The sequence below is a fragment of the Saccostrea cucullata genome, unplaced genomic scaffold (genome assembly GCF_032062105.1).
Source record: "Saccostrea cucullata isolate Sc308-1 unplaced genomic scaffold, CSIRO_AGI_Scuc_v1 ctg7226, whole genome shotgun sequence".
Taxonomy (NCBI): Eukaryota; Metazoa; Mollusca; class Bivalvia; order Ostreida; family Ostreidae; genus Saccostrea; species Saccostrea cuccullata.
The window spans coordinates 35,368-62,595 of NW_026934905.1; the positions used below are offsets into that span (position 1 = coordinate 35,368).

The window sequence follows — 27,228 nt, forward strand, 5'->3', positions numbered from 1 at the left end:
CAGCCACAATCTTTAGCCACATTTTTTCTCATCAATGCAATAGATGTTCTTATTTTAATTCAGTGATTTTTATTTCGGGGGGTGAGGTGGGGTGTTTGCTTTAATATATATACATATATAATATAGATTTGATATCAAATACTAGTAAACAAGTACTAATACACGTATTTAAATTCACCTTCTAAAATATTAATGCCTTTAGTCCCCCATATTCTTCTTTAACAAAATATATAATGGCAACTTGACAGGGTTCTTCTCAGTTGATATTACTAACAGTACTTAGCAATCAAGTAAATCACCTGAGCATTTTCGATCTAATGACCTTGGAGATTCACATATTTTAAAAAACTTTTTACCTCAACCACAGGAGTTTGCGTACTAATCAATTTTACCTAAATTTAATTTAAAAAATTCATAATATCTATTTAAGTTTTCTCTCTTATTATATTGATTGAAAATTTAGATAAAATTGATAGGTATGGGAAATCAAACTACTGTGCCTCCACTAAGAGAAGTCATGGAGGGGCATTGTATTATAATGTTGGAAATCGAGGGACATTAGTGTTTTACAAACACATCTTCCTATCTTTTGGTCAATACAGGTACAGTCATGTGTCTTGGCAAATGGTCCGAACATGTTTGGTTTTCAAGCAGTGTTTCTAGATAGCCTCCAGCTTTGATACCTTTTGCAATATAAAGTTGGAAATGGTTATCTAATGCATTTAGTATGGTATTTTTGTTAAATTATCTCTAACATCCTTTGCTTCAGAATTCCTTACATCAGAATTATACCTTTATATTTCAAATGACTGGTAATTAAAATTAAAATAGAACACAGGAAGTTAATTAAAGACTTTATTTTATTTCAAACCAGTCTCTTACCATATTAAATATTATAGCAATTGTTTCTTTGTTCTCAAATTTGTTAACATGTTATGCACCTATATTAAAAATTTTTTCTATCTGCTATTACAGTGCCAAAATTTTTTTTAAATGGTATCCAGATGACATGAATTTTATGCCACACTTTTTTAACTTTTTTTATCCCAGAAAATATAAGTTCAATTTACAAATCTTGCATTATTCTTTTTATTTTCAATTCTGTATCACTGCATTTAATTTATTTTTGCTATGAGTCAAGGAAAACAGGATTAAAATAGTAATGCAATATGAAATTTAACATAAAATTATATGCATGATATACCATATATTTACAAACAATCATAACAAAATGAAATTCTAATTACATGAGATCAAGCACCACAACATTTCATCACATACACTACACTCATACACAATTAAACAATTCCAAACATCTGTCTATGAAATCATCCTCAGTTAAAGTGCCATTCCAAGAAATAAAATTATTGCATAATGCACTACAATTTTACTTTAGAATACTTCAATTTTTTGTCTATCAGCTACAAGTATTTTTCAAAAAAAAAAAACTAGATTCAAAGATTAATTTTTTATCTGTAAGCGGACTCTGGTAATAACATCCAATATAAAACTGCATGCATTGTTTGAATTTTAGGGTATGGCACATTCCTTCTTATGGTTACTCAATAAAACTTTTTTATATAGATAAAACCCATCAACTGTGCCAGTAACACAAACATTCAAAATTCTTCTTTATGCATAAATACAGTGAAATAAAATGGAGGATGGAACTCTGCAACAATTGTTCTACCCAGAGAGAGAGAGAGAGAGAGAGAGAGAGAGAAACAGAAGGAAACCAAAGAAAGACAACCCACTCCGTTTACAAAATCTCTGGATGAGGGAGGCACTGTTTATAGTTAAAACACAGGACCAGTGTGGTGCTAGCTGGTAGTGTCTGATGATGGAGTGTCCTTCTGTTCAAACTTCTGTTATCTCCTCCGCCGGATTTCATGCATCTCGTCTGTAAACTCTTCTTTGGCTGGATCCTCCCATTCTGGCATTTCTTCCTCCTTTGGGGGCGTGTACCCCGTAGCTCCCTCCAGGTCCTCATAACCTGTCAATCAAAAGGTCAACAGTTCATTGCCAAGTAAACTTAAATAGAATTAATTCTAACTCACAGAGTTCTTGTTTCTCACTAACATACAAAATAAATTTAGACCATGTCTCTAATAAAAGATTTCAATATTTTTTTGTGCTCTGACAATTGCACTTACTAAGGTCTGTCCCAGAGGGTTCTGTTTTTATTTCTTTTTTAGTGTTTATATCCTCACTCTTTGACTGTTCCTCCTGACTTTTATTTGTTGAGGATACATTTGTATTTATAACTGGAGTGCTGTAAGACAAAAAAATCACAAGGTAATAATAGAAAATATACAAAAGTTCTTATACAACAATTGAAAAACTTAAAACTACATGATTATACTGTAGATCCTTAAATATATTGGGGGAATTCATTCATTTTGCCTAAATCACCAATTGTGAAATAAAATTATTTGCTGTAATAAGAAATTACATCATTTCAACATGATGTAATATAAAACTAGTCATGATAGTTAGTTAATTTGAGTACTTTAACTGAGTTGATATTAAGTTTATCTGAGTACCTTAACTGAGCTGAAATCTAGTTTATTTGGGTACCTTAACTGAGCTGATATCTAGTTTATTTGGGTACCTTAACTGAACTGATATCTAGTTAATTTGAGTACCTTAACTGAGCTGATATCTAGTTTATTTGGGTGCCTTAACTGAGCTGATATCCAGTTTATTTGAGTAGCTTAACCGAGCTGATATCTAGTTTATTTGAGTACTTTGACCGAGCTGATATCTAGTTTATTTGAGTACCTTAACCGAGCTGATATCTAGTTTATTTGAGTACCTTAACCGAGCTGATATCTAGTTTATTTGAGTACTGTAACTGAGCTGATATCTAGTTAATTTGAGTACCTTAACTGAGCTGATATCTAGTTTATTTGAGTTTCTTAATTGAGCTGATATCTAGTTTATTTGAGTACCTTAACTGAGCTGCTATCTAGTTTATTTGGTTACCTTAACTGAACTGATATCTAGTTTATTTGGTTACCTTAACTGAGCTGATATCTAGTTTATTTGAGTACCTTAACCGAGCTGATATCTAGTTTATTTGGTTACCTTAACTGAACTGATATCTAGTTAATTTGAGTACCTTAACTGAACTGATATCTAGTTTATTTGAGTACCTTAACTGAACTGATATCTACTTTATTTGAGTACCTTAACTGAGCTGCTACTGTGTTGTACTGATTGATCATCACCATGGCTCCATCCATTAAGGCCTGGATATCCCTCAACTACTGAATCCTGGCCTCCACGTTCTCTCTCTCTTGTCCCTCAATCTTCCTCAGATCCTCAGTTGACAGCTCAGAGAGATTGCTGGGAGGACGAGGCATGCCTGAAAATAGGATAAAAGGCAGTCTTAAAAAAAGGCTCAATAGACCACAATGCTTGTCCAAGTAACCATTCTTTCTCTGACAAAAGACTATGTAAATACTGATTAATAAATAGAAATCTTTTGTTAACTACATTATTTCAACATGTTAGAGTATGAAGATGTCAGCTTTATAATTTCAGGGCCTCCTTGTCTTGGTCTTGTAAATGTCAAAATAGGCATTCAAGTTACACTGCAGTTTTGATCAACAGATTTTTCCTCAACTCATTTGTTTTGAAAAAAACCCATAGACTTTTCACAATTTCGGTAGAGAGTCTAATGCTTCTTACAATAATATCAACAGTTTAAGTGCTTGATGTCCACAAGGGTGAAACTCTAAAATAACTAAAAGTGTAGATATATCTGTGTCTTTTATTTATATTTGCAGTTTCCAAAAAAAAAAATAGTGTCATAAGAAAGGGGTATAAAATACTTTGCTTGACTGAAGTGTTAGAATTTTGAAAATATCTGGTGAAAAGGTAGGGTTTCAATAAGGCTAATATTTTGCCCATGATGAATTTCAAATTAATTCCTTTAGTTATGTCTAGAAATGTTTCCTCTCTCATATTTTATAATTTATTTGCAAAACCAACCTATACTAGTCACGTGACCAAGGGATATCTAAAGGGTCCCTCTAAAAGCGTCTAGAGGATTATGAAGATTTATTACTTTAAAAGACTATTCATTGTGAAAAACTAAAGAAAGATTAACCATATATCATCAGGGAACATGGAACAGGGCTGAAGTAACACAAAAAGTTAACTAATTTAATATTTTTTTGGAAAAAGAACTTCTGTAATTGTAGCCATAGCAATTCAATGGAAATTGTGTACGTTTTCTTATTAGACATCTTTGCTTCCTAAAATAACATAAAAAAGGTATGAAAAACAATCAGTTATAAATAAAGAAAAGCTTTCAATATTAAGATATATCATATAATGAGACAAATCATTTAAAATATAACTGTGCTTGCGACCCATACATATTCTTACAAGTATAAACTAGAAAAAAGACCTCTACGCATTATAAGTAAGTACATCGATTTAATAGTATTTCGTTTAGATTGACACAAAGGCAGTGTAAAAAAATGTCTTGTCAATAAATTGTATTCAATACTAAAAATATTTTTTTGCGATAAAAAAGAACTGATTCTGTAAGTGTTCACTGAACACAGGCATTAAACATAATTTATACCGGTATGTACTTATTTTATTTATGCAAAATCTGAGATGTGTCTTTTATCAAAATTCTTTTTTTTTTTTTTTTTTTTTTTTTTTTTTTTAACAATTTTATTTTCCCAGACCTAATCTATAACAACATATAAACTAGCATTACTAGAAAAAAAATAAGGCAACTGCCAGGGATGGGGCCCTGACTAAGCTCCTTCTAAACAATGATATTGTTGTCCCTATGACATCACGCAGGATGTTATAAATTATATAGAAAAAAATTAAAGTACAATTATTTTCAAAAAATATATTTATACAGTATACATTATGAAATAAGATAGATATAATTTCAGTGTAGCTATCGACCGAGGGAGCCACAAATACGTTTCACAGTCCATTTACTCCCCCCTTTTTGACAGCACTACGGGAAGACGGGTCCCTTCCCAGTAGTATTTATACAAGAATATATAATTTTCACATTAGTTTTGAAAGATTTTCAAAAATCCTTAGCTCAGTGTTAACAAATAGAAAGCGTAATACAGAAGTGTAGAAACAAATTGATTTTTTTACATGATTGTATAAATTAAATTCAGTTTCACTTAAAGACTCTAATCTACATAACATTTTATGTTTATAAATTCTATATGCCACATACGTAATAAGTAAATTAAGAGATCTAGTTTTATCATTTTTTTCATGGAAAAACCCAACAACAATATGTTTCCACTGAATTTTAAATGATAAAAAACTGCTTATAGTACTCCATATATTAGACACATTATCACATTCAAAAATCAGATGTTTTGCATTCTCTATTTTGTTACAATGTATACACATAGGAGAACTATCTTTTTTCCACTTACTCACATAAGCATTGTTACATAACATATTATTCAATAGTTTGTAGCTAAATTCTGCTATGTGTTTATCTCTTATATCTAAAATCTTACATTCATAAATATTTTTCCAACTTGACTCCTCAAATATTCCAAAATCTTTAGATAATATGGCTTGAAAACTGGGTTTACAAAACTTTTTTTCAATAAGATTTTTGTAGAAAAAATTACTTGATTTTCCTGATATGTTGAAGTTCCCTAAAGGGAAGTTGAAGTTAATTACATTTTGTTTATTTATGTTGCTTGCATTTGAAAAATTGTGTGTTCTTCGAATATTCTTAGTAGCTGACAGAAGAATTCTGTACTCACATAGCCAATTAGATTTGTCAGTTATATTGGAAAAATGTTCAAGTGGTCTGATGCAACCCTTGTCATCAAACAATTCATATATATATAAAATTCCAGATTTAATCCAATTGTCAAAGAAAATAGCTTTTCCTTTATAGACCAAATTGCGATTATTCCAGATTGGCTGTTGCAAAATATCATCAGAAGATCTTTTATCAAAGTTTAATTCAGTTTTACATTCATTAAAACAACTTAGAACTTCTTTGTAAAATAAAGGAACATGTATATTTTTTAAGCTATCTACACCTATTGATGAAAGCTTTAAAAGATAATAGATATCAACATTAAGTTTTTTACAAAAATCATTTAAAATATCGAACAGTAAACCTTTTGAATTTAGTAATCGTGGAATCCACGCTGCTTTCAATGATTTTAGTTTACATTCAACATCGACAATAGAAAGTCCGCCTCGTGATATGTCACCAATCAGTGTGTTCCGTTTAATTCTCTCCGTTTTTTCCCAAATGAAATTAAAAATTAATCTTTGAATTTTCTTAATATAGTTCTCATCGGGAAGACATAAAATTGACGATGCATATATCAATTTTGAAATAGCCAGTGTCCGAATAATACACGCTTTGCCAAAAAGAGTTAGTTTTCTACGTTTCCAGGATTCAAAGAGTTTTTCCATATCATGATATATTCTCATCCAGTTTTTATTGTAACATTCCTCTTTATCATGACCTAAGTAGATACCTAAACATTTAACTTCTTTGTTTGTAACTTTAATTCCACAATGCATATCAAACGCATTTTTCATATTCCCAAGCAAAATGCATTCTGTTTTAGTTATATTAATTTTAGATCCAGCGCATTTGCAAAATGCGTTCACAACATCTAATGTATTCTTCATGGATAATTCGTCATTTAATGCTACTGTTAAGTCATCTGCATGCTGTATATTTTTAACCTCTCTATAATTTATTGAGATACCTTTAATGTTATGGTTATTTTGTATTTTTATTGCTAATATTTCGGCAACAAAGAGGAAAAGAATTGCAGATAGGGGACATCCTTGCCTAATTCCTCTTGTCATTGAACACGTCTTTGAAATCCATCCATTGTTTTTCATTTTAAAAACCGGGTTTGTATAGAGAATGGTTGTCCATTTAATAAAGTTATTACCCATATTGAATTTCTTTAATACTTTAAAAAGAAAGTTCCATTCAACAGAATCGAAAGCTTTTTCGAAATCTAAAAATAATAAAATTCCTCCTTGGTTCTTAGATTCACAATATTCAAAAATGTCTAATATCAGTCTAGCGTTTTCACCAATGTATCGTCCTTTTATATATGCAGTTTGGTTTTTATTTATTAATTCAAATAAAACTTTTTGTAATCGTCTTGCAAATACAAACGCTATGATTTTATAATCAGTGTTTGTCAAACTTATTGGACGGTAATTTTTTAAAAGTTTTTTATCTCCCTTTTTAAAAACTAGTGATATTATTGATTGTCGTTGTGTGTATGACATTATCTCCCGATCATATATTTCTTTTAGAGCATCATAGAAAAAGGGGCCGATTTGCGCCCAGAAACATTTATAGAATTCATTAGGTAATCCATCAAGACCTGGTGATTTATCGTGTTTCATATCGTTAACAGCTTCAGTACATTCCTCTAAAGTAGGGAATTTTTCTAGGTCTTTTATCAAAATTCATTTTATATACATTCATTTAAATTCTAAAGATATATACTTTGATTCCATGTCTTATCTTAATTTTTTTTCAAAATGATTTTGTAATCGCATGTACATGTGCCCCTTTGAACTTGCACAAATCACCTTTGATCAAGGTGTAAAGTATTAATTCAAATGTTCTTCCGTAAAAAAAGATATGAACAGGACATGTTTGCACAGACAGATGGACGAGGTGATTCCTATACATACCCCCAAACTTTGTTTGTGGCGGGTATAATGATAAGACCACTTGTTATATGGGCAATAGATTTAGGACAGACCAAGGCACAAACTGCACCATCAACATCTTGTAAAATTAATATTCACATTAAGTTAAATTAATAATTAAGTTGAAAGGAGCTGGTTACTAAACAGAAAAAAATGTATATTTAATCTGTGAAACGACAACATACCCAAATCAAGAAACTTTGACCTTGATTTGCATTAAATATTTAATATTGTTTACTGTGAAACAATAAGTCTGACCTTGGTCTTTATATATTGAAACTACTGTCTCTAGTGTCAAATTTTTTGGTTTTCCTCACAAACAGACACACAGGCATGTTATAATATAATCAATAATTTTTCTTTCATGTTTGATTTCGTCGTATGATTTTAATACAGGTATAAAAGGACAAACCAGTACTAAATAGTAAAACCCCACTCTGTTTGACTCTAATGAATCAATCTCACAATAACATGGCATACCTAAACGAAGAGTGTACTAAAATTTCAAGAATCTGCAATGAGTATTCGCTGAGAAACCGTGATAGAAATTGGTACATACAGACACACAGATAAACAGAAAGTTGATGTTGTATTCATACAAAAATAATTGTCTCCTTTTGACCTGCAAAAAAGCCCCAATCATCTACTATGAGTAGTTGCCGAAAATATGTGAAGAAAATTTGTTACAGACAGACACACAGACAGCTTGACAGAAACACAAGGGTGAAAAAGTATACCCCAGAGCTAGGTTCCAATTCCTAGTAATCTGTTTGATTGACTGGACAATGTTATAAATGTGTATGATTCACTTTAAGTGTTTAAATAAAATTAACCACAACTCAACAGATTGCAAAATTTGCAAAGTCATTAGTATTTAAGTGTGTATTGCATTGTGAACCACAACCATATTTCAGTATTATCTTTCTGTACATATAAGTAATTAATTATCAAATTATGGTTTTGGTTCAGAATGCAACACGTGGTGTACTAGAAGGTTAAACATCATAACCCTCCAACATTTTCCCATATACTCAATGTTAAAGCGGTTGAGGGTACCATACTTTGATCATTTATTCCAATATTATCCTAACTTTTTTCTCCCAAAATAAATACATAGCACAAAATTAGACATGTTGAAAATAATGAAAGTAAGTTTAAAATTGTTGGCAATCTTATTTCATTTTTCACAAAAAACATGGGCCAAAAAAACAGCCTTGTTAAAACCTCTCCTTTTGCATGTTCAATTCATCAACATTTTGTATTGAAAGTTGTAAAAAAAATAAAGATAAAAACAATTAACAACAACAATAACAAAAAAACTTTCAAGTCCTGAAATCTAAGACAGAATTGGCAGTGCAGTGAGGTTCAGACTACTGAAATATTACGTTTAGAATGAATGCATAAATAATCTATGCAGAACTTAGTGGCTTTTAAAATATTTAAATCCCCACTACAGAGCAGGAAGTAAAAACACCTGACAGGTAGATAACACAGGTAACTAAGTGGGTCATGTGATCAGAGAGCATACTAAATATCAACAGACAGGACAGCGGCCATTTCTGAAATCAGGTAAAAAAAACATTAGAGAGCATTTTGTAAATTTACAAATTGTTTTTATAATCTGGGAACATACATACTGTAAGCTAAGTTTAACTATGAATAATTCCAATCTTCATTTTATCTATTGATTTCCTGTGTTTTGATTGGACGAGAACACGTTCCAGAAAATTTTTACACATCAATCAGAACTACTTTCTTGATGACACTACTAGGTTATCGTATAAACAATGAAAGCAGTTATTTCTGGGTCTGTTCTGGCTAAATAACGAATACAAGAAACTTTAACTAATTAGGGCTTAAACAAAACTGGCAAGATACTAGACTGCCCAACTGATGGACGCCGTGAAAATGTTTATGTCACTGTCCGATCACGAGTGTGAATTTTAAAAATCGCTGTCTCAACGTTCATACGTAGAAAATAAGCTCAGTCTGTATCGTTTTGACAGGGAAAAGAAACGTACCTCAAACTCTTGCCCTATTAGCATCAAATTCATATTTACTTTCTATATTGTTCCTCAATATTTGAATAAACAAGTGCAAATTGAAGGCGTCGTCGGTCTACTATGAGAGTTGTTGTTTATGTCAACATGGCCATGGTCAAAGACGAACTATTCTGAAGTAAACTCGTAATTACGATATTTGTTGACTTAAACAACATTCGATTAGTTGTTATAAGTTTATTTAACGATTGTTTTGACAATTTAAGTTGAACTCTATCGAAATTCATCTCGATTACGTTCCTTTACGGTAAAATGTATTCCTACGCCGTCCAGAAATAACGGATTGTATGGAGGCCTGAAAGAGAAATAATTTAAATATTTTTAAAAATTCGATATTGGAATTATAAGAATTAAACGTTCTTTTTGAAAAATTTATCGATGTGTAAACTCTTGACATTTTACTCACAAACTTAACATAAAAGTGCTTCGCACTTTTATTTAGTTTGTGAGTAAAATGTCAAGAGTTTACACATCGATAAATTTTTCAAAAAGAACGTTTAATCCTATAATATAAATTGAAACTTGTATAAATTTAGCTGAATGACTTTACTATTGAAATGTGCATACATGTAGATGCAAATCGTGCTGTATAATAGTATCTGGCATACTTTTAAATTCAGTATGGTTATCTGGTTAAACATAATTTTTGTTTCCTTTAAACCCATTCAATAAATATATAATCATTGATGTTGATTTTTTATGCTTTAGTCACTTAATCTAATCATGGACCCCCGTACCAGTGCCCAGGACGTGATTCGATGTGACCTGTGTGAGACCGCTGTGGTACAGATGCACTGTGATACATGTCTTGTCAACCTGTGTAAGGCCTGCGTGGGAGAACACATTTCAACAGGTGAAACCAAAGATCACAAAGTTGTCAAATTTCAGGAAAGGAAATCCACTCCCCTCTACCCTATATGTAAAACTCATAATAAAGAAGAATGTGAAATGTTCTGTAAACAATGTGATATTCCTGTCTGCATCAGCTGTGTTGCTCTTAATAGACATTTTGGTCATGAATTATCAAAAGTCTTACAAGTTCTGGACGAAAAAAAGAACAAGATTATAGAGGAAAGAAATGAATCAAATGAGACAATTTATCCCACCTACCAGGACATTGCCTCTGATGTACAAAACAGAATGAGTCAGTTAAAAAAGGAACATAAAGATCTTTCATCAGCCATAACAAAACATGGAGAGGACTGGCACAGAGAAATTGACAAACTTGTCCAGAAACTTAAAGCTGAAGTTGATGAGATGAAAAACACACAGTTACAAACTCTACAAAAACATCTGGATGAAATAAACAAGACAATGTCTGACATCAAGGAAGAAATAAATTCAGTGGAAACTACAACAGACACAAATGACTTGTCAAAACTATTTAGTGTCACGTCCAATGTACACATGTACAGAAATCTTCCAAACAAAATAATGCCATCTTTACCCAAATTCATTCCAGGAAAAATCCAAGGAGATCTGGAAGAATTAAGTAAATTATTTGGAGCGTTATCATCAAGTTCCTTATCATCAGATGAACATGGCTACAGCATGAAGACAACACAGAAATCACCAGAAGCTGGATCCTCTCCTCCGGTCAAACAGCTGCTTGATGAACCAGAGACTGTCACCACCATAGACACTGGGTGTAAAAACTCTCGCAATGTTGCCTGTCTGAGTGATGAAGAAATCTGGACAAGTGGACTTAACAGCACCATGATACTCTACAGCATCAATCAGGGAGACATCAAGTCAATCAAAACCAAGTCAAAGAAGACACCATCTGACATAGCAGTGACAAAAAGTGGAGATCTAGTTTATACTGATTATGATGATAGAACTGTGAATATTGTGAAGAATGAGAAGATAGAGGAGGTGACCAGACTACAGAACTGGAAACCTGAAGGTGTCTGTAGTACCTCCTCTGGTGACCTCCTGGTTATCATGGACAGTGATGATGACAAACAAACAAAAGTTGTCTGTTACTCTGGCTCCATAGAGAAACAAACCATTCAGTTTGATAATAAAGGTAGATCTCTCTATTTATCTAGTTCTCTTTATCCAAGATACATAACAGAGAACAGGAACCTGGATATCTGTGTGTCTGATGATAGAGCTGGAGCAGTAGTGGTGTTAAATCAGGCCGGGAAACTGAGATTCGAGTACACTGGACATATTCCTGCTGCAAAGAATGAACCATTCAGTCCAAAAGGAATCACCACAGACAGTCAGTGTCACATCCTTACATCTGATAATAACAATGACTGTGTCCACATCATAGACCAGGATGGACAGTTCCTACATTACATAAAATGTGGACTGAGGTATCCCTGGGGACTGTGTACAGATACAAATGACAATCTGTTTGTTGCTCAAAGTGTAAATGCACAAGTGAAGAGAATCAAATATCTGCAGTGATATGCATCACTGTATTGCATTCTAAACAATGATAATAAATATTAGAGGTATGCATTATCACTAATAGATATGGGGAAAGTATTCTGCACTATGATGGAAACATGCAATAAAATCTTCATTCTTTTATAAGAACAGTAAACATTACTACAAATCAAGACCAAAAATAAGAGATTATAACTGTAAACTCGCATCATTAGACTAGATTTTAATAATAAAGCGTGATGATTTTTTGTTCAATTTCTATGAGTCATCCTCTAAATCCTGTACTTGAATTATTTTCTAAAAGTCTGCTGCAGCTATTTTCCTTTCAAATAATATACAGGAAGATGAACATGTACATATAATTTTTTCATGCCCAATAAAGAAGATTAATAATTTTTGAAGTGAATTTTGAATAATTTAAAGGAACACATAAATTGAGATAATGAAAATAAAATAATTAATAAATAATGGGCACTTACACATTCTTATACAGTTACTGTATCTTGAGATCAGTTATTTTTCTTCTCTCCTTTTTTTCAGTAAAAATTGTAATACCAATTAATACTGTATATAGGGAAATTTTCGCGTTGCGTTGACTGATATATTTACCCAATTCATATTTTCCAATGGACTTTAAATACTGGTATAAAAAAAATATTCATGAAACATTCTACCTGGAAAATTAAAATATATAATTTATTAATTGCTTTAATGAAAAAAAAAAATAAAGAAAATAAATATATAAATATAACATACAACCCAGAGAATAAAAATAAATAAATCTAAAATAATAATTTATTTCTCATAATACATGTAGATTTACACTGTACATTCAAACGCTTTGCTTGTATATACAATGTTTGGATTTATATCGAATAACACATTCGATCTTTTATCCAAATCGACAGATCAATATGCCATTTTGATTGGTTGCAGCGCTATTTGGTTAATCACTAATCCTGATTGACAGCTTTGTAAAGAAATACAGAACGCGCATTCACTTTCTGGGACCACTACTGAATTTGGGGTTTGCTCTCTGGGTCTGCTTCAGGTTAGCTCAGGGTCCGCTAAGGGTGCGCTTTGGGTGAGCTTCGGGGTGGGCCCTAGCGGACCCTGAGCAAACCCGAAGCGGACCCACAGAGCAAACCCGTGGTGCGCTCCGGGTTCACTTTCTGTTAGGTTATGTCCAGTCGGTACTGTATACAGATGCCTGGTCACACGACTAGAGAAAGGGCCAGGCATTTCTGTATAAAAAAAAGTTAAAAAGCAAGAACAAAAACAGTTGCTGGCCATATTTGCTTAGAAAGATTTTTTCAGGACAAGGTATGCCTGTAACTATTTAAAAGCCGCAAACAAAACAGTTGCCTGGTCAATTTTGCTAAAACTTGATAAATACTCACCAAAAGGCATCATAAGAGGTGGAAACATCGGCATCATTGGTGGTGGCATTCCTGTAGGAAGACCACCCATTCCTGCTGACAAGCCTGAAGATGTGGACACTGATGGCTGAGTGAATGTGGAGGAAACCGTGGCGGTAGAGGTGGTGGCCTGTGGTGCCTGGGTACCACCTAAAGAAAGTGAAATATGATTGAACTTACTGGGTACCACCTACAGAAATAAAGTTTTTCTTGTGTTACTTGTGTTTTGTATTTCAACTTCCCTTAAGATCTGGTCTTAAAACTGAACTGTACATATTAGTAAATGAAAAAAATCTTTAAAAACTTTTCATAATATTGGAAGAATATTAGACTTAAAACCAAATGTTACAGTGCTTTCTTTGTTTGATAAGTATACAGTTCTAACCTGGTGGTGCTGGGTTGGGCTGCTGGGGAGGAACAGGGGGCTGTTGCCACATCTGAGGAGGAATACCCGGCATCAAGCCAGACCCCCAAACACTGGAAATTTGAGAAAGTTGAGATTTAATGCAAAACAAAATTGGAAACAAGATGTGTTTGTGAAACACTATGCGCCCGGCGGCAACAAAGTTCAAAAAATCTATTTTTAGCATATTGGTCACAGTCAAGGTCACAAGGTCATTGACCATAGTTTCATTTGAAAGCACTTAATCGGTGGAGTATGCATCCCAAATATGAAGTCCCTGTCTCCTATGGTTCAAAAGTAATGGCAAAAAGTGTAAAAAGCTATTTTTAGCATATAGGTCACAGTCAAGGTCACAAGATCATTGACCTTGTCGTCCTTTGAAAGGACTTTATTAGTGGAGTATGCATACCAAATATGAAGTCCCTATCTCCTATTGTTAAAAAGTTATGACAAACAGTGGAAAAAGCTATTTTTAGCATATAGGTCACAGTAAAGGTCACAAGGTCATTGAACTTGATGTCATTTGAAAGGACTTTATTAGAGGAGTAAGCATACTAAATATGAAGTCTCTATCTCTTACGGTTTAAAAGTTTTTGCGAAGGTTAAAGTTGACAACAGACAGACAGACAAACAGACAAACAGATAAACAGACAAACAGACAGGACAAAAACAATATGCGCCCCGAAAAAATTCGGGCGCATAAAAATCATGACATTTCTACCGGTATTTGACAATTTCTTTTAAAAATAAATAGTCATTTGACTCATATCAGCAAGAGTTATCTCTCATGTCTGAGAGTCAATGAACCTTAAATTTACTACTGTAAATCATTTTTTATTTGCAGAAACTTAAATTTCATTTAATTCAACTGTCTGCTGACAGAAATTTTATCTCTTGCATATGTTATTTAATCAAAATTACGTAAAACAATGGATATATGTTCAGTCTAGCTAAAAAATACCTTTTGATTATCTCACAAAAATTTAATAATCTACGGAATATAATATTTTACACATGTCACATACTGTTTTGAGAGGGCTGTGGTTGGGCGGGCTGAGGAGGGGGCGTGGCCTGTGTTGGGATGGGCGTCGTCCTTAGTACATCCCGCCTACACGTGGGACAGGTCTGTTGTCTCTGGAACCACGACCGCAGACAACTGGTGTGGAAGATGTGGTTACATGGTAACTTCTTAGCAGCTGTTGTCATGGTTTCCCGACAGATGATACAGACATCGTCCACTTGAAGCTCTTCCTCTGTGGCATCAGGATAACTATAAATAAAGCAAAGTGGTTCATCTTGAGGTAATTTGATTTCATAAGCTATAATGCCATCAAAATAAACCGGTTTGATGCAAGTTTGGCCCACACATACACTATGTGTGTTCATGTTCAAAAGACATCACCTCAATCTTTAACTAAAGATTCACAAAATACTGTCATAACTTAGACCACAAACATAATAGATTAAACCCCTTACTAGGTGTTCATGTTTCTGATAGCTCTTCTGGACATGATGACATCATGTAAGGCTTTCTTGAATCCCCTGAAATAAAATGTAAAGCCATGAACTCAAAAGAAAATTGTATTGATATAAGGACATCAATGTCAGAATTAAATGTAGTTGAAAAGCATTTTATCCTTTACCTCATGGAGAGATACATAGGTCTGATGGCAAACAGTGGGAATGTGTGAACTTTGATCATGATGACCATGAAGGCCATGTATAACACAACCTTCACTGCACCTGTTATGGCATTATAATCTAATGAACTACCGTACAAATCACACAGGCATGCTTCAAAATCTCATTAGTTTCTAATTTGTTCAAATGACACATGCATTTGCGCAAAGAAATATTTCCTAGATGTTGTGAACAATAAGTATTTATGTATTTATCTACATACAAGTGTGAACAATAAGTATTTATGTATTTATCTACATACAAGTGTACAGAAGGTACCGGGTATTTGCCTACCACATACACTAAGCACATTAAGTACAGTTATTACCTAGGAATAGCTCTGTGTACAGTAGATATACAGCCTTGTTTTCCCATGGGTTCTCGTTCTGTAAGTCTATAGTGTGGAGGATGTACTTCATGAATGTCATAGCCACTATGGTCATTAAAATGGCGTACTGAAAAGAAGAAAGAATAAAGCATTTCATCTTTTAGCTCACCTGAGCCGAAGGCTCAAGTGAGCTTTTCTGATCACATTTTGTCCGGCGTCCGTCTGTCCGTCTGTCTGTCTGTAAATTTTTCACATTTTCGACTTCTTCTCAAGAACCGCTGGGCCAATTTCAAGCAAACTTGCCACAAAGCATCCTTGGGTGAAGGGATTCAAGTTTATTCAAATGAAGGGCCACGCCTCATTCAAGGGGAGATAATTGGGAATTAATGAAAATTTAGTGGTATATTTTAAAAATCTTCTTCTCCAGAACCACTGTGCCAGGAAAGATGAAACTTATGGGGAAACATCTTCAGGTAGTGTAGATTCAAATTTGTTCAAATCATGACCCCCCGGGGTAGGGCGGGGCCAAAATGGCCGACCAAAGTTTTACATAGAAATATATAGGAAAATTCTTTAAAAATTTTCTTCTCAAGAATGACAAAGCCATAATTCATCATATTTATATGAAAACATGCTCAGGTAGTGTAGATTCATGTTTGTTCAAATCATGACCCCCGGGGGTAGGGCGGGGCCAAAATGGCCGACCAAAGTTTTACATAGAAATATATAGGAAAATTCTTTAAAAATCTTCTTCTCAAGAATGACAAAGCCATAATTCATCATATTTATATGGAAGCATGTTCAGGTAGTGTAGATTCAATTTTGTTCAAATCATGACCCCCGGCGGTAGAGCGGGGCCGAAATGGCCGACCAAAGTTTTACATAGAAATATATAGGAAAATTCTTTAAAAATCTTCTTCTCAAGAATGACAAAGCCATAATTCATCATATTTATATGGAAGCATGTTCAGGTAGTGTAGATTCAATTTTGTTCAAATCATGACCCCCGGGGGTAGAGCGGGGCCAAAATGGCCGACCAAAGTTTTACATAGAAATATATAGGAAAATTCTTTAAAAATCTTCTTCTCAATAATGACAAAGCCATAATTCATCATATAGATATATGGAAGCATGTTCAGGTAGTGTAGATTCAATTTTGTTCAAATCATGACCCCCGGGGGTAGGGCGTGGCCAAAATGGCCGACCAAAGTTTTACATAGAAATATATAGGAAAATTCTTTAAAAATCTTCTTCTCAAGAATGACAAAGCCATAATTCATCATATATATATGGAAGCATGCTCAGGTAGTGTAGATTCAAGTTTGTTCCAATCATGACCCCCGGGGGTAGGGCGTGGCCAAAATGGCCGACCAAAGTTTTACATAGAAATATATAGGAAGATTCTTTAAAAATCTTCTTCTCAATCATTTTCTAAAAAATAGCAAATCCATGATTGGTCATGGGACTACTTTTGGATTTAAACTTTACAATAAAAAGCCATTTTATACTAGTCCTACCCTTGGTGCTCAGGTGAGCGATGTGGCCCATGGGCCTCTTGTTATTCTGGTAACCATAAAATAATTTGTCAGAAAATCCAGACTGTTCTCGACACATGGTTTATCTGACCCTTTGTACAAGTTCCTACTCTTTCAGTAGGGAATTTTTAATAGAAATAGAAAATAGAAACTAAGTTGGAAATATTTCATTACAGATTATGAGATATCATATTGTACCTGAGAAAGTTGAAATTACATACACATGTATACCAAACTATGGGCATTGTCCACTAATAACCAAAGAAATATGGCAGAGTTTACTATACACATGTGTACTATTTTTGAAGAAATGAAATAACTTAATTACCTCAAACCCAAACACCAGCTACACTGAAGCCCCTTTGGTGAGGGTACTATAGTAAGCATGGTTTATAAAGTAGATATCTAGGACACCCAGTAAAGCTATCAGTACTATAAAAAGAGAGGAAAATAGGTCATCTTCATGGCTTCATGAATGTTCTGCAATTTTTTTTGTCCAAACATTATGTAGTCTAGAAATACATTCCTTTAAGACTTTGATTTCAAAGCTTTAAACAATGTAACTTAAAGTTAGATGATTTAACTTAACATGCACGTCATCTTCCCTAGCAAATGGGTTTATGACCCACAACTCACATCAGAAACCCTTGGCCTTTCGTGCTATCAAAAGTCAGGATTTTTCTCTAAAGTTTATTGGTATCTTTGGTCCAGTCAGCAAGTACTCTTGTTATAACTACCGGTATATCATCCAACTTAAATTTAATCTAGAATCCATATTTCAGATATAGATTTGCTCTCTAAATAACAAATAATCATTGCTGGATACCTGCTTGTCAGTTATTCTTTTTAAAAACTCATCACTCTTTATTTATGTCAATATGACATGCTTTTCCTATGAGGTGATATTCAAGATCAAATCACATGAAATGACATATATAATCTTAATTTTTGAAAGCAAGATAGGCCAAGGGTTTGTGAGGATAGTTGTGAATCAAAAACCCTGCTTAGTGAAGATGCTTGCATTTTGTGGATGAAATATAAAATTAATGATGTAACAGCACTTACTTAATACCCTGATATGAAATAATATTGAGATTACAGGACTTCTCTCCATCTGCAATGGTACACAAAAAGTCAAATTAACATTATGAAAATTGTTATTAACTTATTACAGTAACCGAAATTCGGTTTCATAATGTGTTTTATGTTAAAACTTTACTGGCAGACCAAGGCAACATAGCAGCTCTGTTTGTTTCCAAAATACAGAACAGAAGACATGTTAAGTGTAAAAATCTTGTCATTTATTTAAATGACGACAAATGAAATCCATATATAAAAACAATTACCAAAGAATTTGGCTGGGAGACATAACAGAATCATGGAAAGCTTGACCAGAATTAATGCAATTCAATAAATGATTACAAAACAGTGGTCTCCCAGCCACAATATTGTTACAACATACATATGTGATAATGCGGAAAATACAACAACAAACTTTATTGGAAACAAAAGTGGTGCATAAAAAGCGCCGCAGGACACACAAATAAAATTATGTGGTTAATTAAACAAATGTGGTGGATGGAGTGGAGGTGGTGGTTGCTCTTTTGTTCACAAAAATTACGCGGCAGCACTCCGAGTAAACAAGAAGTATATAAATAGGAAGCCTTGTGCGGCAATCTGATTGGCTGAAAACAGCTAAGGCCTTGACAAAATTTATGGACGCGGTAAAACTGGGTCACTGGAAGAACCGGGTTTACAAATTAAAGGTTTTGTAAAATTACAAAAAGATAAACACATTGACATCCATAAAAATACATACATGAAATTTTGAACATAAATCGCTTTATTTGAAAATAAACATTATTTTATGTTAAAACTTTACTGGCAGACCAAGGCAACATAGCAGCTCTGTTTGTTTCCAAATTTCTCAACAGAAGACATGTTAAGTGTAAAAATCTTGTCATTTATTTAAATGACGACAAATGAAATCCATTTATAAAAACAATTACCAAAGAATTTGGCTGGGAGACATAACAGAATCATGGAAAGCTTGACCAGAAATGCAATTCAATTAATGATTACAAAACAGTGGTCTCCCAGCCACAATATTGTTACAACATACATATGTGATAATGCGGTAAAATACAACAACAAACTTTATTGGAAACAAAAGTGGTGCATAAAAAGCGCCATCAACCCAACGGGTTGAAGCACCACTCAAGATGTTGCCTTGGTAAAACCTCACGTATGATATAAAATGTTAAATTGGTAAAAAAAAGGTTGGAATTTAAAGCTAATGAACATCATGCACATACAAACAGATTATTTACTCAAACGCTCGTGGGCAAAATTCGATCTGTACACAGGAAATGAAGGATTTCAATGCACCTATCATATAAGAGTCTTCTTGCTTGTAAACACTATTGGTATTACTCATATATCATGGCCTTACATAAAAAGGCCAACACAAAATTCTGAATAGAAAGTAACAAGTGATGGAAATCAGCAACTAAATTACAAATGATGGTGAAACTCGCCCTAATGTATATAAAATTAAGTAAACAATTCTGTAAGATAACGGCATACAAATTGTGAATCATTTAAAACTAACCTTGATACATTTACATAATTCAGAGGCCAAGGAATGAACCTGCTGAAAATCAAGGGAATCTATACAATTAGATGGAAACAGGCTTACAACTTCTATGCCTACTAAGATTTAAGCTGAAAAATATGTACAAAGGTAAACCTGAATGTCAAATCTTAATGCATTGCAAATACATTAAAGTTTTGAGACATAGGCACCCAATTCTGACCCAATTTAGAAATATACAGTGTAACCTTCCCACATTATTTGACAGACTACACATAAAATAATACAACACTCCTCAAATAATACATCACTTCTGCTGTAAACCAGGCTAGCTTAGTGGGATCAGCTGGCATTACTTTAAACACAAATTATGTAACCAACAGGCATACATTAATGTGTATGTGATCAATGAAGTGATGTAATTTTTTGTTAACTATATATGTTATATGCTATGCAATATATCCCTATCAAAGACATTAAAAACCGCCCAGGAAAAAACCATAGACGAGTAACTATGGAAAACCTGTGTCCGTCGCTATGTAAATAATGTCTCAAGGGAGAATGCCGGACGTGCATTCAGTGCAGTGCTTGGTATGAATAACACATAGATGTACATGTACAATAAAACAAAACCATAAATTACAATATTGTATATTATATATGTAAACATATTCATTCAAATATAGATATAAACAAAACACAAGCGTGTTCTGCGGAGCACTGGCTGAGAATGCTCCAACACCTCACAAAATACTGCTTTGTCATTGGCCTTCCTTTGGCCATGCCTACCATAAACAGGTATTTCCAATAAAATACTTCTATCATACAATGTTTTCCCACTATTCTACCACATGCAGGAAAGTTCTAATATGAAAATGGTAACAGGCAGACAGATTCTGACCCTGTTAGAGTATATACAATACAGAAATGATAACAGGCAGACAAATTCTGACCCTGTTAAAAAAATATAAAATACAGAAATGATAACAGGCAGACAAATTCTGACCCTGTTAAAAAATATAAAATACAAAAATTGTAACATGCAGACAAATTCTGACCCTGTTAGAGTATATACAATACAGAAAGATAACAGGCAGACAAATTCTGACCCTGTTAAAAATTATAAAATACATAAATTGTAACAGGCAGACAAATTCTGACCCTGTTAGAGTATATACAATAAAGAATTGGTAACGGGCAGACAAATTCTGACCCTGGTTGAAATATCCAATACTGACAAACAGGCAGACAAATTCTGACCCTGTTTAAAATATACGCAACAGAAATGATAACAGGCAGACAAATGAAGCTGCTAATGTGAAGTCATTTAAAGTCTGGCTAGACAATAATTGTAAAATTTGGGATGGTGAGTCAGCAGCAGCTTTGAGAGTCTGTAAACTGGCATTGTGTAGTCTTGCTGGCACCATAAAGAATTACACAATTTCGGGTAGGGGTTGTTGCCAACAAGGGAGCAGACTGATGCAATTTTCAAAATCCTTTGTCATCCCCAAATAAAGTGTTCAGGACTGACGGAATATTTAAGTTGTCTGCAGGATTAGCTGCTGATAGGCCTCAATGGTTGCTTGCATTTGAGAGGCTGAATCGCTGTTGGAATTATGGATGTTGGCAGATATCTGGACTTGCCTGTGCTGGTGACTTTCTCCAGTTAGGCAGCATTGTCTGAAAAGAGAGGAACACAGCCAAAGCGTAGACAAATGAATAGAAAAAAAAAATTAACAAAAGAAAATAGCCTAATTGTTGTATCCATTAGAGAAAAGATTTTCTTTGTATTTTACATATATATGTATATATATAATAAAAAGTTTTAAATATTCACACTACAATTGATAACTGAATATTGTGGTAGTTGAAATCAATAATAAAGCTCAATTTAAAATTAGTGTACCACTGCAGATACTGAAATAAATAGCTATGTAGTTGTAAAGAAGGGATCTCCAACTGTAAACATAATAGAGAGCACATACTCATACAAATAGATTTACCACACAATATAAAAAGTTACAAAAACATGCAAGTACTACAATGCGAGCACAGACTCGCAGTGTGTAGTGGTAAGCAACCATTTTCTTTAAAAGCAAAGAGTAAGCACATACTCCCAATATGAGCAGAATGTAGCTATCAAATAACTTACTAATGCGAGCACAAACTCACAAAGATGTAATGACAAAGCAAGCACAAACTTACATGAATTGAGCACAAACTCAATAATAAAATCTGCCATACCAACACAAACACAAATTCCCAAAGATGTAATGAAAAAGCAAGCACATACTTACATGAATTGAGCACAAACATAACAATAAATTCTGCCACACCAATACAAGCACAAACTCGCAAAGATGTAATAGAAAGGCATGCACATACTTACATGAATTGAGCACAAACTCAATAATGGAATCTGCCATATCAATGCGAGCACAAACTCGCAAAGATGTAGTGGCAAAGCAAGCACAAACTTGCATGAATTGAGCACAAACTCAAAATAGATTCTGCCATATTAATGCGAGCAGCAAACTCGCTATGAATATCATGGCAAAGCAAGCACAAACTTGCAAGAATTGAGCACAAACTCAAAATAGATTCTGCCATATTAATGCGAGCACAAACTTGCTATGAATATCATGGCAAAGCAAGCACAAACTTGCATGAATTGAGCACAAACTCAAAGATAGATTCTGCCATACTTATGCGAGCACAAACTCGCAAAGATGAAATGGCAAAGCAAGCACAAACATGCATGAATTGAGCACAAACTCAACAAAAATTGTATTAAAATGAATTCATAACACACATAGTAGCGACCTGAGATGATCACCGTGTGCAATAAAGAATCGAAACAAAATTCATTTTAACATCTTAAAACAAAAACAACAACAACAAAAATTATATCATTGTGGGAAACAAAAACTTACATTTTTGGAAAGCGGATAAACTAAACTTAACTGTTCATCTTTGTGCATACTCTTAAGTTTAATTATTCATACAAATGTATTGAAGATTCACGAGATCTAAAATGCAACAGGTTTAAAAAAATAAAAATGAATGAAATTTTCCAAACAATCAGATCGTAATATTCATTGATAAATTTTCAGGCCTCACCAGACGCGATCATGTAATTTAACATTTCGTAAATACTAAGGCTTTCAAATACATGATTTACCTAAAAATTCTGCATATTTGGCACCATCATTGAATACTTAAAACATATATTAGAGAGATTTTTAAAAATAAGCGTATTCATTACGTTGAGCGAGTGATTTCCCTAATGAGTATATTCCTCAGATGTTAAAAAATATCATAAATTTATGTTTCGGTTATTTTAATATCAAATAAACAAAAATGCGAAATATATAATGTAAACTATTTGAATGCCTCTAAAATACAAAGCATGCATATAAACAAGGAATCTCTTTTTTCTAAATTTTTAAATGAAAATCCTAGTCAAATTTGATTGTATGATCTAAGCCTATATTTAAAAGGATAATTATTTTTAATTTAGAGACAGGTTTTATAGAAATTAACAAATGCTCAGTATGAGAATTATTTTGTAACACAGATTTCATACAATTTGAGAGAAATTATTTAAATTATTTACACACTTCCCTTGGGATTAGGGATACAGTCCTAGGTTAGTATCATTATTTACTTATTTATTTATTTAATTTTTTTTTTTTTTTTATAAAGACTCCATAGCAGTATTTTAAAGATTTTATTAATATTTTTAGAAGAATTTTTTTCCCTTTATTTATTTAAAATAAATTGTAATTTCATATGTTTCCATGAAACCTATGAAGATAACATACAGTATTCAAGATCAAAAAGTCCATAAAACTGCTGTTGTATTGAGACTAATAATCAGCTGACTTGTCAAACTCTCAAGTTACATGGATGTCACCATATCTGTGTTTTCCTAATAAAACTATGAAAATTTTAAACAATAATGTCTTTTCCCTGCATGAATGCCATGAGTCTCAGAGAGAGATAATTAAAGATAAGCAGAATCAGAAAGAGCAGAACTTTCCTGACATAGTACCAAGGTTTTTTTTTTTTTTTTTTTTTTTGTTAAAAATTAATAAGATGGAAATGACTACTCTCTGATATGCGATTGGGCCCAATGGCAAACGCCTTGACCCCTATCCTTCATGTAGCAAGAAATTCCAGAAAAAGACTAAAATTTTGCAACTTTAAACTGCCATGACTTTACCTAATTAAGATATCTTTAAGAAATAAAAGTTTTATGTAAGCTCTCTTCAATGACATAGAATTTGTGTACAATTTCCCAACAACAAAACAACAAATTTTTAGCTAGGGTCGTTACATGCTGTATAGTGTTTTATATCAATTACACGAGTAAGAGGTGGATGTAAGCTGTATATAAAAAATATATCATATTATTTATTGATTTTAATATCTATTTATTTATTTATTTTTAACACATTAATAACACTTTAAAATGTGAGGTTAAGGGGTCAAATAAGAGTGCAATATAAACAAGAAAAATTCCCCATCTAAATATTTTTAGAAACATGCAGAAATGGCAGATTTAATGCTTTAAAGATACTTCCTGGTGCATTTTCATGGATATCTGATCAAATATGAAACCATCCACTGCCAAAGGTCCACTGAGGCCCAAAATCCACGGTGTTTCCAGAAAGAGATGAAAGGCGATCACAGGCTGAAGCAAGTTCCTTGTACGCATCCAAACATTAGTGTTGAAGTAAGCAGTCGAGCATCTAGGGCCCCGTCTGAGAATTTGGCGAATTTTGATTTGTTTAACCATGCGTTAAATGCTGCGCATATGCAATAAATAATAGCTTTAACCAACTGCGAAATGTTTGGAGTGCTGCAGACCAGGTCATTTCCACCAATGTGTATGAATAGTAGATCCGATCTTACCAGAGAGTATGTGAATTGTCTTAGGGAGCATATTCTGCTACATGTAAATAGTAATAGTGAGGCACCTCTCAGCCCCTGGCCAAACAAGACACTTGACACTGTTCAATGCCAAGGCGGAAATCGAAGCAATCGAGGTTGAGGCTGACAGTCTGATTAAAACCTGCTCCCTTCTCCTTTCCTTGTGTGAAGCTGATAAAGTCTCTGAGATGTCATAAACGAAGGAATTGAGGAAATTCGGATTGAGAGAAAACGATCGTTTTAGAAGTCAATAAGTCTGCTAGTACGGCAAGTTGCACAGATGGACAGATCAAAACAATGGATCTTACAAAATTTAACTGCCGCCGCACAGAACGATCACTTGATTAATACAAATTAAACACTTGCTCTTTTGTTCACAAAAATTACGCGGCAGCACTCCGAGTAAACAAGAAGTATATAAATAGGAAGCCTTGTGCGGCAATCTGATTGGCTGAAAACAGCTAAGGCCTTGACAAAATTTATGGACGCGGTAAAACTGGGTCACTGGAAGAACCGGGTTTACAAATTAAAGGTTTTGTAAAATTACAAAAAGATAAACACATTGACATCCATAAAAATACATACATGAAATTTTGAACATAAATCGCTTTATTTGAAAATAAACCTTATTTAATTCTTCAAATTAAGCTCTACTTTATACTTAACAGTGTCATTCTACTCCTAGAAGTCATAACCATCATTAATGATTTTAATTAGAGGTCAACTGAGAGGTCACTTTGAACCTATATAACCTTGGAACAAGTGTCAATCCTCCAAATTAGATAAATAAAATAATCATATTTTTAATTTTTATAATTATTTTCTACTTACGTAATCAATTCTATCCTCAGCCAACCAGTGAAAACACTTCAGAAACAACAGAAGCGTGAAGAGAGCTACGAATTTAGGACTGAAGTCATCCCGAAATACTGTAAACGCTAAGCAGGTCTCCGTCACAGCATACCATGATCTCTCAATTAAATGCTGAAAGAATAAAAACATGTTATATGGTGGAACCGATACCTCACTAGTTCTTCTATAATGGGAGGACAAATATTTCAACTGGAATGAAAGACACATTTACTTGACCTTTTATTTTTTAGTATTTAATATAATAGATTATTTGGATGGAGTTTATTCAGAAAGAAGACTTAAGTCCTAAAATATACTCACCGTCAATAGAAACGCAACACCCTAATTTTAGGGGTGAAAATTATATACGGGATATAACTATGTACCAAAAAAGTTGGGACATCTTTTACTTTGCTAAATCAGTTATTTTACGGTTGAATGATTTTCATTCCATTACCGGAAGTTGATTTTTAGCCCCCTGAACAGAAATCAGAAATTGGCATTTTTAATAAAATTATTGACAATATTTTAGGTTTTCAAGGTTTTGTACCTGTTAATTATAAGTCTTGTACTAGAAGTCCGGAAAAGATATCCTTTTTTCACTTCCGGATGTGATGCCTGTATTTCCTCAAAGTAACTGAAAGCACGCATTTTCTTTGCTAATGTTGGAAATTTTCAAAATAAAGAAAAGGGAGAGCTACAGATGCAAATATACACTACATAACGACTTTTCGGGCTCATGTGTTTCAAAAGCATGAATGACAGTTCCTTTACCGGAAGTCCAGGGATTACTACACTACGTCAAGTTAGAGAAAATTCGACCTCAGTATCTGAAAAACAGGCATTTAAAAAAGGACAAGAATATTTACTTCGCTCAGATTAAGACATTGATAAACTTAATGCATGGTAGAATTCGGGCTGCTTATGTTGTACCTGGCGGACTAGCACGTTTTAATTGAATGGTCGGAAGGGGGGATGTTTTAGAGTTATGTGTTACTTTATAAGGTTTAAAGATAAGATTAAGAAAGAATACTGTTATGGGTCAGAATTACCCGAAATGCCAGCAAAGATCAATAACACAATTTAAACTTAACAATAATTTATTTACAGTAATATATAATAAATATATCAAACATAAAGTACAAACTTAGCAAGAATCTAAAAATACATACATCAGAGTGTCCGTTGCTGCACACAATGTCCCAGTGAAAATATATCCCATTTATATCTCAATAGTGCTTATACGACAAAGTATTTCATAGGATATCTATGCATCGAATTGACAGGGTATTTATATAGTAT

At 33.3% G+C, this 27,228-nt stretch overlaps 1 protein-coding gene and 1 pseudogene across 1 annotated transcript; one reads left to right on the forward strand and one right to left on the reverse strand.

The window, feature by feature from the left end:
- Nucleotides 1-1,820: 1,820 nt before the first annotated feature.
- Nucleotides 1,821-26,077, reverse strand: LOC134241521 (E3 ubiquitin-protein ligase synoviolin-like; annotated as a pseudogene).
- Nucleotides 9,195-12,430, forward strand: LOC134241520 (E3 ubiquitin/ISG15 ligase TRIM25-like). The gene is made up of 2 exons (XM_062723560.1): nt 9,195-9,291; nt 10,491-12,430. The coding sequence occupies exon 2, from the start codon at nt 10,506-10,508 to the stop codon at nt 12,198-12,200; it is 1,695 nt and encodes a 564-aa protein (XP_062579544.1). The 5' UTR covers nt 9,195-9,291; nt 10,491-10,505; the 3' UTR covers nt 12,201-12,430.
- Nucleotides 26,078-27,228: the final 1,151 nt, after the last annotated feature.

Bases quoted from the DNA above. Each gene is read 5' to 3' on its own strand.
- LOC134241520 (XM_062723560.1), top strand. From the start codon at position 10,506: ATGGACCCCCGTACCAGTGCCCAGGACGTGATTCGATGTGACCTGTGT.